At 47.0% G+C, this 13,106-nt stretch overlaps 1 protein-coding gene across 1 annotated transcript; it reads left to right on the top strand.

The window, feature by feature from the left end:
- Positions 1–6,760: 6,760 nt before the first annotated feature.
- On the top strand, positions 6,761–11,987 carry LOC127762496 (probable serine/threonine-protein kinase At1g54610). The gene is made up of 7 exons (XM_052287014.1): positions 6,761–6,856; positions 7,097–7,276; positions 7,387–7,671; positions 9,796–10,329; positions 10,425–10,519; positions 10,645–10,753; positions 11,676–11,987. Exons 1-7 carry the CDS (start codon positions 6,761–6,763, stop codon positions 11,985–11,987), a joined length of 1,611 nt encoding a protein of 536 aa, XP_052142974.1.
- The last annotated feature ends 1,119 nt before the right edge of the window (positions 11,988–13,106 follow it).

Below are 13,106 nucleotides of genomic sequence, written 5' to 3'. Positions count from 1 at the left end.
CGTCGGAGAGAGTCTGGGCCGAAATGGAGTGCTTCAGTGAGGCCCATTAGATAAGCTGGTAGAATTTGGGCCTCTTTTAATGGGCCGGATGGGAAGTGATGGACAAATTTGGGCCGGGCCAAGATGGATATATTGGGGCCAAGGAAAAAGTACACCCAAAGGTCCTTCAACTTGTCGTCGACTTACGAAATCGTCTCCCAACCACAAAACCAGATATATAACATCCCTCAACTTACAAAACCGTTCACTTTAGGTCTTTCGGTGGTTTTTGACCCGGTTTTATCCTACGTGGCGGCTAAGTCAGCATGGGACTCACGTGGACCCCACATGTCAGTAAGCCATGTCATCACCTCTCTCTCTTTCCTCTCCCTTCCTCTCTCTCTCTCACTTTTCTCTTCTCGGAAGGCCGGCCAGCGGGTGGGGACTGGGGAGGTCGCCGGGGTGAGGCGGGAGAGGAGGTCCCACAATCGCCGACCGGCCACGCGGCGGCGGCGACAAGGGATAAGGGGAGGGCGGCGGCAGCGGTGCCTACCGGTACGAATCCCAGCGCCGCGCCGCCATGTCCTCCAGCGGGCCGCACTTCTTACGCGTCAGCACCGTCGCGCACACCGGCCTAACCACCACCAGGTCCCCACCGGGCTCGGACGCGGAGAGCGGCGCCCACGCGCGTGGAGCTGGGCCCGGCGTCTCCTTGCCGGAGGAGGCGAAGTGAACCACGGGCACCCGCCCACGGCGAAGAGGAGCTTGCTCTGCCGCGCGTGCCCCATCCCCAGCGCCTCGAACGTCGTGGGCGCGCGCTCGCCGCCGCCGCCGTCGACCGCGACGAGCGCCTTGACGCGGGCAATGGACTCGGGCGTGAACCAGAACGACCTGTGCAGGAGCGGCTCGGCGCCGTCCTGCGTCGGCGAGCCGCCGTTATCGCCGCCGTCGATCTGCGCGAACTCGTGGTGCGGGAAAGCGACCTGCGGAGAGCGGCACACCCCTCGCACGAGTTGACGAACTGTATGGCGCCGACGCCGTCGAACATGCAGTGGTTGATGGCGAGACCCAGCACGAACCCGCCGCACTTGAACTTAGTCAAGTGATCCATCGCCATTAACAAGAACTCGTAGATGATTATGAGCAAGAAACACAATGATTAAATGGATAATTGCATGCATGAGAGTTCATGTACGTGCCTGAGCTGCGAGAAGGGGCATCTCGACTTCTCGAGGACGTTCTTGGCGCCGGGGACGCTGTACACGAGCTCGCCGAGGACAGAGGGGTCGGGGCGTCGGTGAGTGTCAGGCGCGCAGTGGAGCGGAGCGGCAGTGGGCACGTATGCGCAGCGGGTGAGCGCTGCAGCGAGCGACCGGTCGGCGGAGCGAAGCGCCGACGGCGTCGGCGTCCTCGCTAGCCTCGACATCCCGGCTCGTCGCCGCCGGCTTCCTCGACCGCGTCCTCGTCTTCCTCCGCAACGGTGACGTCACGCTGCAGCACTGCGCCCTGAAGGCGGCGCACCGGCTGTGCCACGTCTCGGAGGACATCAAGAAGGCCATGGGCGACGCCGGGTTCATGCCGGAGCTTGTGAACATCCTCCACGCCGTGGAAAGAGGCAGCCGCCGCGCGCCTCCCACTTTCCCTCGGCCTCCGCCGTTTTTCTCCCCAGCCTGCTCGACACCGCGGCACTCGGTCCTTCTCGGTCAGGGCCTACTGCGTGGCCGTCGCCTCGCCCTGGTCCGCCGTCGGCGCCGCACCAAGTCGAGAGAGGAGGAAGGGAGAGGAAGGGGAAGAGATAGAGGGCTGACGTGGCTAGCTGACATGTGGGGCCCACGTGGGTCCCACGCTGACTCAGCCGCCACGTCGGATAAAACCGGGTTGAAAACCACTAAAGAATCTGTTGTGATCAGTTTTGTATAGTTAAGGGATCTTGCATATCTGGTTTTATGGTTCGAGGATGTTTTTATCTCGTTGGCAAGTTGAGGTCGCTGACAACCTTCGGTGCACTTTTTCTTGGGGCAACGACGACGTGGACAGCTGAATTAAACTGAGCGCCAAGCGCACCTCACAGTTGACAGTCACTTATTTCATCACCCTGCTGCCATGCCCATATAATTAGGGGTTGACAGTGATCGAGAAACATTAGATCCCGGTGATTACGAAAAAAGAGGTTGAGGTCAAAGGATGATTGAGTAACATTTGAATCAGATGGTTAGGGAAGAGGAGTGCACGAACGTGTTAAGGTGGTGGGAGGAGCAGATAGAAGAAGGGTGACTCTGCTTTTATACTAGTAGACATAGTGTCAAAGGGATTAGAATTATACGGTTTAATTTTTCTATATCTCTATTTTAGTGATGGGTTTAGTTGTTCTGTATCCTGTTTTTCAGTTGATTTTTGCATCAAAACACTGGTTTTGGGTGTTGCGGTTCTGTTAGAGGATGTTTTTTACGTAGGGAATTATGATGGTAGAGGTGGAGGAAAACTGCGACTTCGCTTTTAAAGTGGTAGAAGATACTCCCTCCATCAACAAAAGTTACATATATTACTTTTGACACAAAGACTAAGGAAAAATTAAATCACCTTGGATGTTACAAAATCAAGGAGTAAATACAAGCATGCAACCAATGAGTATTTAGATGACTCCTTGGATTCTAATAAAACATTTAATTTATCTTTTCATTTAAGTTTTGAATGCATAAAGACTATAAATAGGAATAACTTATTTGGAAAAACTCAAATGTGAAATAGGTGTAACTTTTATGGATGGAGGGAGTACGGTTGTAGATAACATTGTTTTTTTAACCATTGTAGGATTGTATATCCACTGTACACACATCTATCATCTATGGATGTAGAGATTGAGAAAAAAAGATTGGCCAATTGTCTACTCGTTAAAGAGCTACCATCTAGGAAAAGATCTGAACTTCCTCCATCAAAAAAAAAAATTAAATCCTGACTAAATATATTTAGACTCATAGTTAGGATTTTTAAATTTTTTTTAACTGAGGAAATAGTCTGGTAATGCGCTCGTAGCACGGTAGCATCAGTGGCCAGTAATGATATGAATAGTATTATCAACGGCCGGCGATGATATGAATATAGGCGATCTGTAGTACACATTTGTATTACTCCGCCTATGGCGTCCATTTCTACATGTCTATACGCATCAAATTAAAGACGTTGACAGCTGATTCTCTTTGATAACTCCAGTTGTAGGGCAAGGCATCAAGAACCTTTCTTTCCTTTTAATTTGTTTCCTGATTTTTGTACGGTACTCCACATAATTTTTTGCTTACCCTGCGTTTGATTAGCAGGTAGTGCTGTTTCTATCTTAATTCTGACCTCGTCGTCAGCTTTGAGAATACCGTTGATCGAGGCGTTGAGTAGCTGGCGTCTAGCCCAACCCTTCTAGACGCCAAATGGCCTTAGTGAATGATTTGACCACAAGGAGCCTACTACTGTTTGACCTGTGCCCTCAACTGGACAAACACTTCATTAACAATAGTTGGTAGAGAAAGGCCTTTTTAGTTACTCACTTAAACTATCTCGCTAGACTACTTAACACACCCCCTTTAATTTTTATCTCATACCCCAAACCAGTTCTCACCAGGACTACTCCGTCCTACCAAGAGTTTAATTTATAACTTCGCGACTTTTTGAATTTAGCTTCCAAACATGGTAAAAATCAATATTTAGGGCGGACACTTTTAAATTATGGATAATTCCTACTGGACATCACGTCCATTGAAAATATTATTGATCTACGTTTGAAACGGTGTGAAAGGTCAGAATTACCGTTGTCCTTACCTATCAACTCTTCCATCTGTTTTCTCTCTTTCTCCTAATCTTCACCATAGCTTCCACTGTCATGAGGCAGTCAGTGCATCGGCCTCGCTCTCGATCTCCCTCGCCACTGCCATGGTGGCACTCATCGGCAACAATTTCTCTCAGCTCATGCCGCTCGTCCTAGCCCCACGGCAATGCAGAAGCTCATGCTTGTCGTCCCCATCCCTGGCATCCCCCTCCCCCACCATGATAGTCGAGTCCTCAAGCAAGGAGCTACGCCCGTCACTGTCGCCCTTATTCCACTCCCACACGCAAACGACCACCAAGGTATCTGTCTCTGCCCGCTGGGACACTTCCGGATCTAGTTCACCTCTGTGGAGCAGAAGGAGTGAATGTGTTGTTTACCTCTGCGGTTTGCAAAAGAGATTGGGAGAAAGAGAGAAGGGAGAGTATTCATTCAAATATTGTATTCATTGCAAATCTTTATAAGATCACACATAATTATATTTTTTAATTGAAACAAACTTATATGAAACATTGAGTTATACTTATATTGAAACATCACGTAATGCTTTCTGCAACATATGAAGAACAACGTGCAACATTTACTAATGAGCTAGTGAAACGTTATAATATACTTACTGAGACATTCAAGTTACACAATGTGCAACATTAAAAACAGACACATTGCAAATGAAAAACTTAAACGATGCAACATAGTTAAAATCCAGTTGAAACATTTGCTAATTACACGTGAAACATCAAATTTTAATGGTTGAAACATATATTTTTTTTCTCTAAATTATAATCATGTGAGATCTTATTTTAAAGATTTAATTAAAAAATTTCAATGGTATAATCGAATTGCAGATCCATTAAATAGTTTAGGAGAAAATTTATTTTAGATGCTACTGATATAGTTTTAAACCTATAAGAGAGAGAAGAGTACACATTGTACTGCATACAATATGAAAGAGAGAGAGAGAGCGCGCGCTATTGTATATAGTATAGAGAAAAAGAGAGCAGACCATCTAGAACGCTCGATTCTTCTTATGGTATGTTTAGTTCTTTGGGTGTAAAGTTTTTAAAGTATACGGACACACATTTAAAGTATTAAACGTATACTAATAACAAAACAAATTATAGATTCCACATGTAAACTGCGAGATGAATTTATTAAGCCTAATTAATCCGTCATTAGCAAATGTTTACTATAGCATCATATTGTCAAATCATGGCGTAATTAGACTCAAAAGATTCGTCTCGCAATTTACTTGCAAACTGTACAATTGTTTTTTTCCCACATTTAATGCCCCATGCATGTATCAAAATATTTGATGTGACGTTTTTGGCCAAAATTTTTTGGGATGCAAACAAGGCCTTAGTTTTAATTGGTGTTAACACATGGGAGAATGGACGAGGGAGTGCTCGATTTTTTTCATTGCAGGTTGGGCGCCCGAGGAGAATCATTTTTGAAATCTATCCCATAATAATTATTACTTTAAAATAGTACTTGTCAAATAAATCAAATCCTATTCAAATTTCTCCCCATTCTACCCTAACTACCCTTTTTCTTCCAACTATGGCCTTGTTTAGTTCGCGAAAAGAAAAATTTTTAGGTGTCACATCGAACGTTTGATCAGATGTCGGAAGGGGTTTTCGGACACGAATGAAAAAACTAATTTCATAACTCGCCTGGAAACTGTGAGACGAATTTATTAAGCCTAATTAATCCGTCATTAGCACATGTGGGTTACTGTAGCACTTATGGCTAATCATGGACTAATTAGGCTCAAAAGTTTTGTCTCGCGATTTTCATGCAAACTGTGCAATTAGTTTTTCATTTTATCTATATTTAATACTCAATGTATGTGTTCAAAGATTCGATGTGATGTTTTTGGGGAAAAAAAATTCTAGGAACTAAACAAGACCTATACATCATTTAAAAGGAACAATACAATTTTTTTCTCTTAATTGGTACTTAAAAGATACATAATTAATGACAGTATTTCTGGACAGAGGGAATATACGTACTTTCTCTGTTTCATAACGTAAGACTTTCTAGCATTACCCACATTTATTTAAAAGTCTTACAATATGAATCGGAGGAAGTACATCACATCTTGGCAGTCAATTAAGTTTCGTGCAGACCCTTTCGTAGAACTTTTTACATGCGCAATTAGTGGTTGTGCATATATAACCTACTGTACATATTTTTCTCGTAGAACTATGATGCGGATTACATGCGCAATTAGGGGTTATGTATATAACCTACTGTACATATTTTTCAAGTAGAACTATGTTATGGAGTCCTATATTCTACTCCATCCGATTCATATGATAAATCGTTCTGACTTATTTTTTAAATCAAACTTTTAAAAGTTCAATCAAATTATGAAAAATATAGCAACACTTGCAACATCAAATTAGTTTAACTACATCTAACATTAAACATATTTTGAAAATTTCTTTTTTTTATTAAAAAATATCGCTTATATTTTTATAAAACTTGATCAAATCTAAAGAAATTTATAACTTAAAAAAATCAAAACAACTTGTAGCACGCACTACCTCTGTTTTAGGTTATAAGACTTTTTAGAATTGCACATGAACGGAGGAAGTATATGTTTTCATTTTCGAAAAACAAATGCACCCTGGACGCGGTAACAAATATAGCTGTCAGGCATACATGCTCCAAGCCTCCAACCCCTTCACTGTTGCGCGCATGCAGAGACGTAACACTCGGCGTCTCTCTCTCGGCCGCCCGCGCCGGCCAGCCGGCGCCGGCCGCCGATAATTATAATATTCATAATTTCATATCATTTCAACGTATATTTTTGGCGCCACCTCGCCCCCCTCGCCCCCCCCTTCTCTTTCGTTGATGTCTCACTCCTCGTCGCGCTCCTCCTCCCTCTTCCACCTCCACCTCTTCTTCCCCCACCACCGCCGCCGACGCCGGCGCCACCGCTCCGGCGCCGGCGCCATCGACGACGACATGGGCTGCGCGCAGGGCAAGCCCTCGCAGGGCTCCCCGGCACGCAGCGACGGCCGTGGCATCGACCACCTCATGCGCAAGAACCGCTACGTCCCGGTCGCCTCCTCCCGCCTCTCCGATCCCCTCCCCGCCGCCGCGCCGGCCGCCGCCAGGCTGCTGCTGCGGCCGCAGGGGCAGCAGCAGGACGCCGCCCGCGGCAGCGGCCGTCGCGCCGCCACCGCCGCCGTCGAAAGGGAGCTGCAGACCGATCAGCGGGACGGCGGCAACGATCGTCAGACTGATCATCATCAAGCCATGGATGAAAGCTCCGCGGCGGCGGTGGCGGAGGCGGAGGCGACGGCGGCGGCGGCGGCCGTGGATGAGGAGGAAACTCCGGCACCGGCTCCGCAGCCGGCGCCGCGGCGGGAGGATGAGCTGGTGGACGGGTGGCCGACGTGGCTGCTGGACAACGTGCCCCGCGAGGCGCTGCAGGGGATCGTCCCCAAGAGCGCCGACGCCTACGACAAGATCGCCAAGGCACGCACCTGCACCGCCATGCCTCCATGGCCGGCGTCTCTAGCTACCTTAATTACAGCTAAAACTGAAAGTCTAATGGCGGCGGCCGCCATGGATGGATGCTGGTGCAGGTGGGGCAGGGGACGTACAGCAACGTGTACAAGGCGCGGGAGAGGGGGACGGGGAGGGTGGTGGCGCTGAAGAAGGTGCGGTTCGACACGTCGGAGTCGGAGAGCGTGCGGTTCATGGCGAGGGAGATGATGATCCTGCGGAGGCTGGACCACCCGAACGTCATCCGCCTCGACGGCATCGCCACCTCCAGGATGCACCGCAGCATCTACCTCGTCTTCGACTTCATGTACTCCGACCTCACCCGCATCATCTGCCGTCCCGACCACCGCCTCACCGAGCCCCAGGTACGCCGTACGCACGCCGCCATGGGCAATGGCCATGCAGCACGGCCTCACACAGCCGGCACACCGGCCATCTTCCTCCTCACATCAATATTACTTGATGATATCTTGTCCTTGGATACGCAGCCTGCTGCTTCCATTTGTTGCCACATGCGTGGCCTTTTTCCTCTTTTGTTCCTTCTGGTTTTTGGTGGTTTTCAGACGGGGCCAGCCCGGAATATTTTATTATCCAATGGGCTAAGTCAAAACTTAGCTGGGCTGGCAATTTTGTTCTGGCTAGCTAGTTCGCCGTTGTTGTTGTGTTGGATAGCTAGGCTAGCAAATGTTCATTCGGTTTCAACTTTGGGCTGAATTTGATTCGAGTACTTCAACTATCAAACCAAAGTACCAAACTGTGTATAGAGATTTCCTTTAAGTTTTAGATCGATTTACCTTCCTAAACGGTTTTTGATGATGGTTTCGTCCTAGGTAACACCTACTTGAAATTTTAACCTGGCCTTTTATGTGATGTGACGCTTACATAATATTTCAAGTCGAAAAAAGAAACAAAATGCATATACAAGTCTAAGTCTTTTAGGGAAAAGAATAAAAAATATATGGTCCACATGCCATCCCCGGCCCTCTCTCATTTTTCCCTCCTCTCACTCCTTGTTCTCCATCTCTTTTTATGCCGGAGTTGTTTGACCGTCTCATGTTCCACGCCAATACCGTCGGCGTACGCATACACCACCCCTTCGGCCCTTCCTCCCTAGCCCCTTGCTCTTGGACCTCCTCTTCTTGAACCAACCAAGACAGCTGATTTTTTTAGATGATCATATATTTCTAATTTTCTAAGATAAAAAAGGGCTTCTTCAGAACCTAGATAGTGCTTTAACACTTTAGATAATAATCATATATTTCTAACGGCCTACATGAATCATTTAATTTCTTGTTGTTGGATTAGACATTTAAATTGTCAATAAAATTTATGACCTTTTTACCCATATATTTTTGTTTTCTAATCATAGTGTGCAAATCGATATCTTGCATCAACTTGTGGGGTGTTGTCACCTAGTTATAAAACCACAAATTGAAAATTAGAATTCAAAACAGAACATCAAATTGGATAGCAATGTTAAAAAGAACAATCATCAACATGACACCTTGGAAATTCGAACTGAACTACTAGATTGGAAGAGGAGTGGCCCACAAATTGTAGAACATGACTCTGAGATGACGCCAGCAACTCGAAAGGGGATCGCCATGAAACTAGCTGCCTAACCTGCACATGTGGATGCTGAGATGGCGCCAATGTCTTGAAGACGATGCCCGCTTGTGGCATGGATCGAGGTTGGAAAGATGTTGGCAACGTGGATCGAGGGTGGAGTAGAGAGTGGTGCCGATGAGGTCAAAAGAAAGCTGAGCACGAAGGCTATTAATGGTAGGGTGGAGAAGGGAGCGGTGCCCGACCATGAGGTCGAGAGCAAGCCGAGAGCAGTGGCAGTAGGGCGAAGTGGAAGCTGGTTCGCAAGGTCACGTGGAACCAGGAGGGTAATGAGAAGAGCGCCAAGTTAAATCGAATTATTGTGTGGGCTCTTTAGGTGTTTTGTTTTTTTTGGGTATAATGGGCCCAATTGGACGGATTTTAATCCGGAAACTTGCCATCCAAACACTCTTTTACAGCCCACCATGCAAAAAGTTAAGGGCCAGAAGTGTACACTAGTTTTGGGTTTAAAACTAGGCTTCACTCTTAGTTTTGAATTTTAAAACTGGCTTTATTTATTTAGTAAACTTCATGCTTCGTCATCTATTATAGTCCAAGTTGCACAAAACCACAGTGATTTTAACGTAGCACATAACCCGAGCATTATGCTCTTAAAGTTTCACAAAACCACACCATTAACCAAATTGACATACTCCTGTATCAAAATTTTAAAACATTTCTATGATGAATAAATAAATAATAAATTTGAAATGTGATTATAGAACTCAAAAGTATGATAGAGCAAAGTTAAAATGATAAACAATGTGATTTTGTGAAATTTTATGACCATAATAACTGGGGTTATATATCACGTGCCACAATCCCTATAGTTTGGTGAAATTTAGTCTATATTTTTTAAGAACAAAGCGGGTATATTTGTGCAGATAAAATGCTACATGCAGCAGCTGCTGTCGGGGCTGCAGCACTGCCACGAGCGCGGCATCCTCCACCGCGACATCAAGGGCTCCAACCTCCTCATCGACCGCCATGGCGTCCTCAAGATCGGCGACTTCGGCCTCGCCAACTACTACGGCCGCCGCCGCCCGCTCACCAGCCGCGTCGTCACCCTCTGGTACCGCGCCCCGGAGCTCCTCCTCGGCGCCACCGACTACGGCGTCGGCATCGACCTCTGGAGCGCCGGCTGCCTCCTCGCCGAGATGTTCTCCGGCAGGCCGCTCATGCCGGGAAGAACCGAGATCGAGCAGCTCTCCCGGATCTTCACCCTCTGCGGCTCCCCGCCCGACGACTACTGGCGGAAGATGAGGCTGCCGCCGACCTTCCGCCCGCCGAGGACGTACAAGCCCTCCATGGTCGACAAGATCGCCTTCCTCCCGCCGCCCGCGCTCGCCCTGCTCGCCACGCTCCTCGCCCTCGACCCCGCCGCCCGCGGCACCGCCGCCCAGGCCCTGCAGAGCAGCGTACGCACGCACGCCGCCGCCGCTGCCGCCCGTGTCAGCGTACTGCAGTGCCATCCATTGATTGACATTGACTGCTGCTGCTTCTTCTGCTGCAGTTCTTCAGCACGCCGCCATTGCCGTGCCATCTGTCGGAGCTTCCGGTTGTGTACAAGGAGGAGGATGAGGTTGCTGCTTCCCATGATGGAAGGAAGTGAGAAATATATGACTGAATTTTCACCTCCATCTCTCTGAACTTGCGTTCTTGTTTACTGTTCGATCGGTTTCGTTTGCAGATTTCCTGGCTCATGATTTTTTTTTCTGTCCATATGTATGCAGGCCCAAACTGAGAGAGCGGTCACATAAGCGAAGAGACAACAAGCCGAAAGCTGAGGAGCAGCATAAAGATAAGGAACAAAATCTCAACAGTAGTCCTAGTAACAAAGAGGTAAACAATCATAAAAACCCGGGAAAGTTGGTACCTAGGTGTATTCATATAGTTTATAGTTTAAATAGTTATATAAAACATTAATATAAGACACATTATAAACATGTAAGTCTAAATTTGATCTAACATGAAGAAACAAAAATAGCAAATATTTTATATGCTAAAGTGGTACTATTCACTGTCTGATTTTTTTTCACTAGTTGTGATCAAATATAGTCTTGCATGTTAGCATATAGACTTTGTATCATCCGAATTAATATTACTATTTTTTAAAAAAATTTATATAATTTTGAGATGTACGCAAATGACAAGTGTCGTAGCATTTAAGTGTAGAAAATCTATGTCCATAAAACCTATTTTTTCTATCATTTCTTACCTGAGCTAAGCTTTAGGTCACTGCATGCTCAATTAGTTCGGGAACAGATGAGCACAGTCTGACAAAGGCCCGGTTTAGCTCCCCAAATTTATTTCCCAAAAACATCACATCAAATCTTTGGACACATACATGAAGTATTAAATATATATTAAAAAAATAATTGTACAGTTAGGTGGGAAATCGTGAGACGAATCTTTTGAACCTAATTAGCCCATGATTAGCTATAAGTGCTACAGTAACACACATGTGCTAACTACAGATTAATTAGGCTCAAAAGATTTGTCTCGCGGTTTCCAGGCGAGTTATGAAATTAGTTTTTTTATTCGTGTCCGAAAACACTTTCCAACATCCGGTCAAACATCCGATGTGACACCCAAAAAGTTTCTTTTCGCGAACTAAACAGGCCCAAAAGCTATTCCAAAGACGAAACTTAATTGCTCTGAGTCTGACAAAAGCTATTCCAAAGACGAAACTTAATCGTTTTGATATCTGTTATTAGCTCTCCAATTGTCTCTAAACATATTTCACACATACTGGCTAATGTAGGAGAAGATTATGGAGGATACAAAAAAATCAGCCCAAGATTCAAAACGATTTTCAGATGGACAGGTTCAGGAGGTGTTCCCCAAGGGGTCACCTGCACCTCAAGATCAGCAGGTGCCAAGAACAAATACTTACAGCCCAGACAATGATCATCACAAGAATCACAAGGTTCATTTGGTACCGGGTAACGATCAGGATCAACAAACAGACAGCAACCATGGCAGCCTAGAGATCAGGTCGGCATCCATGCTGGAATACAACGCGCCGCGAACCCAAGGAGGCATGTCCAAGCAGACTTTTGTGGATCATGTGTAGGTTGTGTGAACTGATGGAAATGAGAAGGAATTGTTCAGGTTCTATCTGTTGTTGCTACTGTAACTCTAACCAAAATACTCTTGCTCCAAGTTACAACCGAGCATCCACCGAATTTGGGGAGGTTAAGCTCAATAATTGCCATTCGGGAAAGAGCATTGTTTAGTTCTATTCGGTTTTCTGATTGCTCCTACTGTAACCAATTCTAAGAAGAGGACTCCAGTCTCGCTCGTCTCAGGCGGGATAGGAGGCCATAAGCCGGAACCCCCGAGAAACCACAGCCAACCACCTCACCATCGCCAGCCACGATGCTCTCTGCCACCACTGGCAGTGTCCCCCTCCACTCCCCACCTCCTTCCACTCTCCACCTCTATCCCCTTCTATTCTCTCTCTAGCTCCTCTCCACTTCAGATCTGGAGGTTGTTGACCGAGCGTCCGACGAACAACTTGGATGGCGTCGCAAGGGCCTTCTCCCTCCATCGACCAGGCGTTTGTGTCGACTACGCCTAGGCTAGTGCATCGGACCGGCTGCCTAGGGGCCGGTGCATCATGCTGACCATCCAGGTGAGGGGAGTGGCAGGTGGCGCCCAGATCCACCGCCTGCGAGGCTGGATCCGGCCGATCTGCCGAGGCTTGCCATAGGGCTTCATCTACGGCGAGGGGTGGCAGCTGTCACGGTGGCAAGACGCAAGGTTTTTGATCTGCTGCCTCATCTTGCCCTATCGTTCAGTGGGGTTGTGTTTCCTCTGTGTGTGTGCACTACTGGAGAATTGATCTTTGCTGGTTCATGCGAAAACCATATTAGTCCCGGTTCGAATAGGAATCGGGACTAAGGATCATTTTTAGTTCCGGTTTAAAATCGCAATGGGACTTTATGATCTTTAGTCCCAGTTGGCAGTGTAGAAGGATGTGTATGGTATGTGATGGGCGAAAGCTCTGCCCAACTTAAAGCTGGACCGGCGGCAATGGATGTCCCCGGACATCATGTCCCTCCTTGGAGGTGCCGTCGTAGCATCCATGCTCCTTCTGCCTTGGGGTGCTGCGCGAAAGCCCTATTCCAATGTATGTGCGATGGTGGCATCCATTCCGATGTTGTTCCCTTCTTGAAGGCATCGCTTTTGG

Source organism: Oryza glaberrima, chromosome 2 (assembly GCF_000147395.1).
Source record: "Oryza glaberrima chromosome 2, OglaRS2, whole genome shotgun sequence".
NCBI classification, from domain to species: Eukaryota; Viridiplantae; Streptophyta; class Magnoliopsida; order Poales; family Poaceae; genus Oryza; species Oryza glaberrima.
The sequence above is the reverse complement of the archived record's forward strand: the minus strand, read 5'-3'. Positions and strand labels throughout refer to the sequence as shown.

Bases quoted from the DNA above. Each gene is read 5' to 3' on its own strand.
- LOC127762496 (XM_052287014.1), top strand. From the start codon at position 6,761: ATGGGCTGCGCGCAGGGCAAGCCCTCGCAGGGCTCCCCGGCACGCAGC. The intron at 6,857-7,096 runs GTCGCCTCCTCC...GAGGCGGAGGCG, and splicing joins GCAAGAACCGCTACGTCCCG to ACGGCGGCGGCGGCGGCCGT. The intron at 10,520-10,644 runs GTGAGAAATATA...ATATGTATGCAG, and splicing joins GCTTCCCATGATGGAAGGAA to GCCCAAACTGAGAGAGCGGT.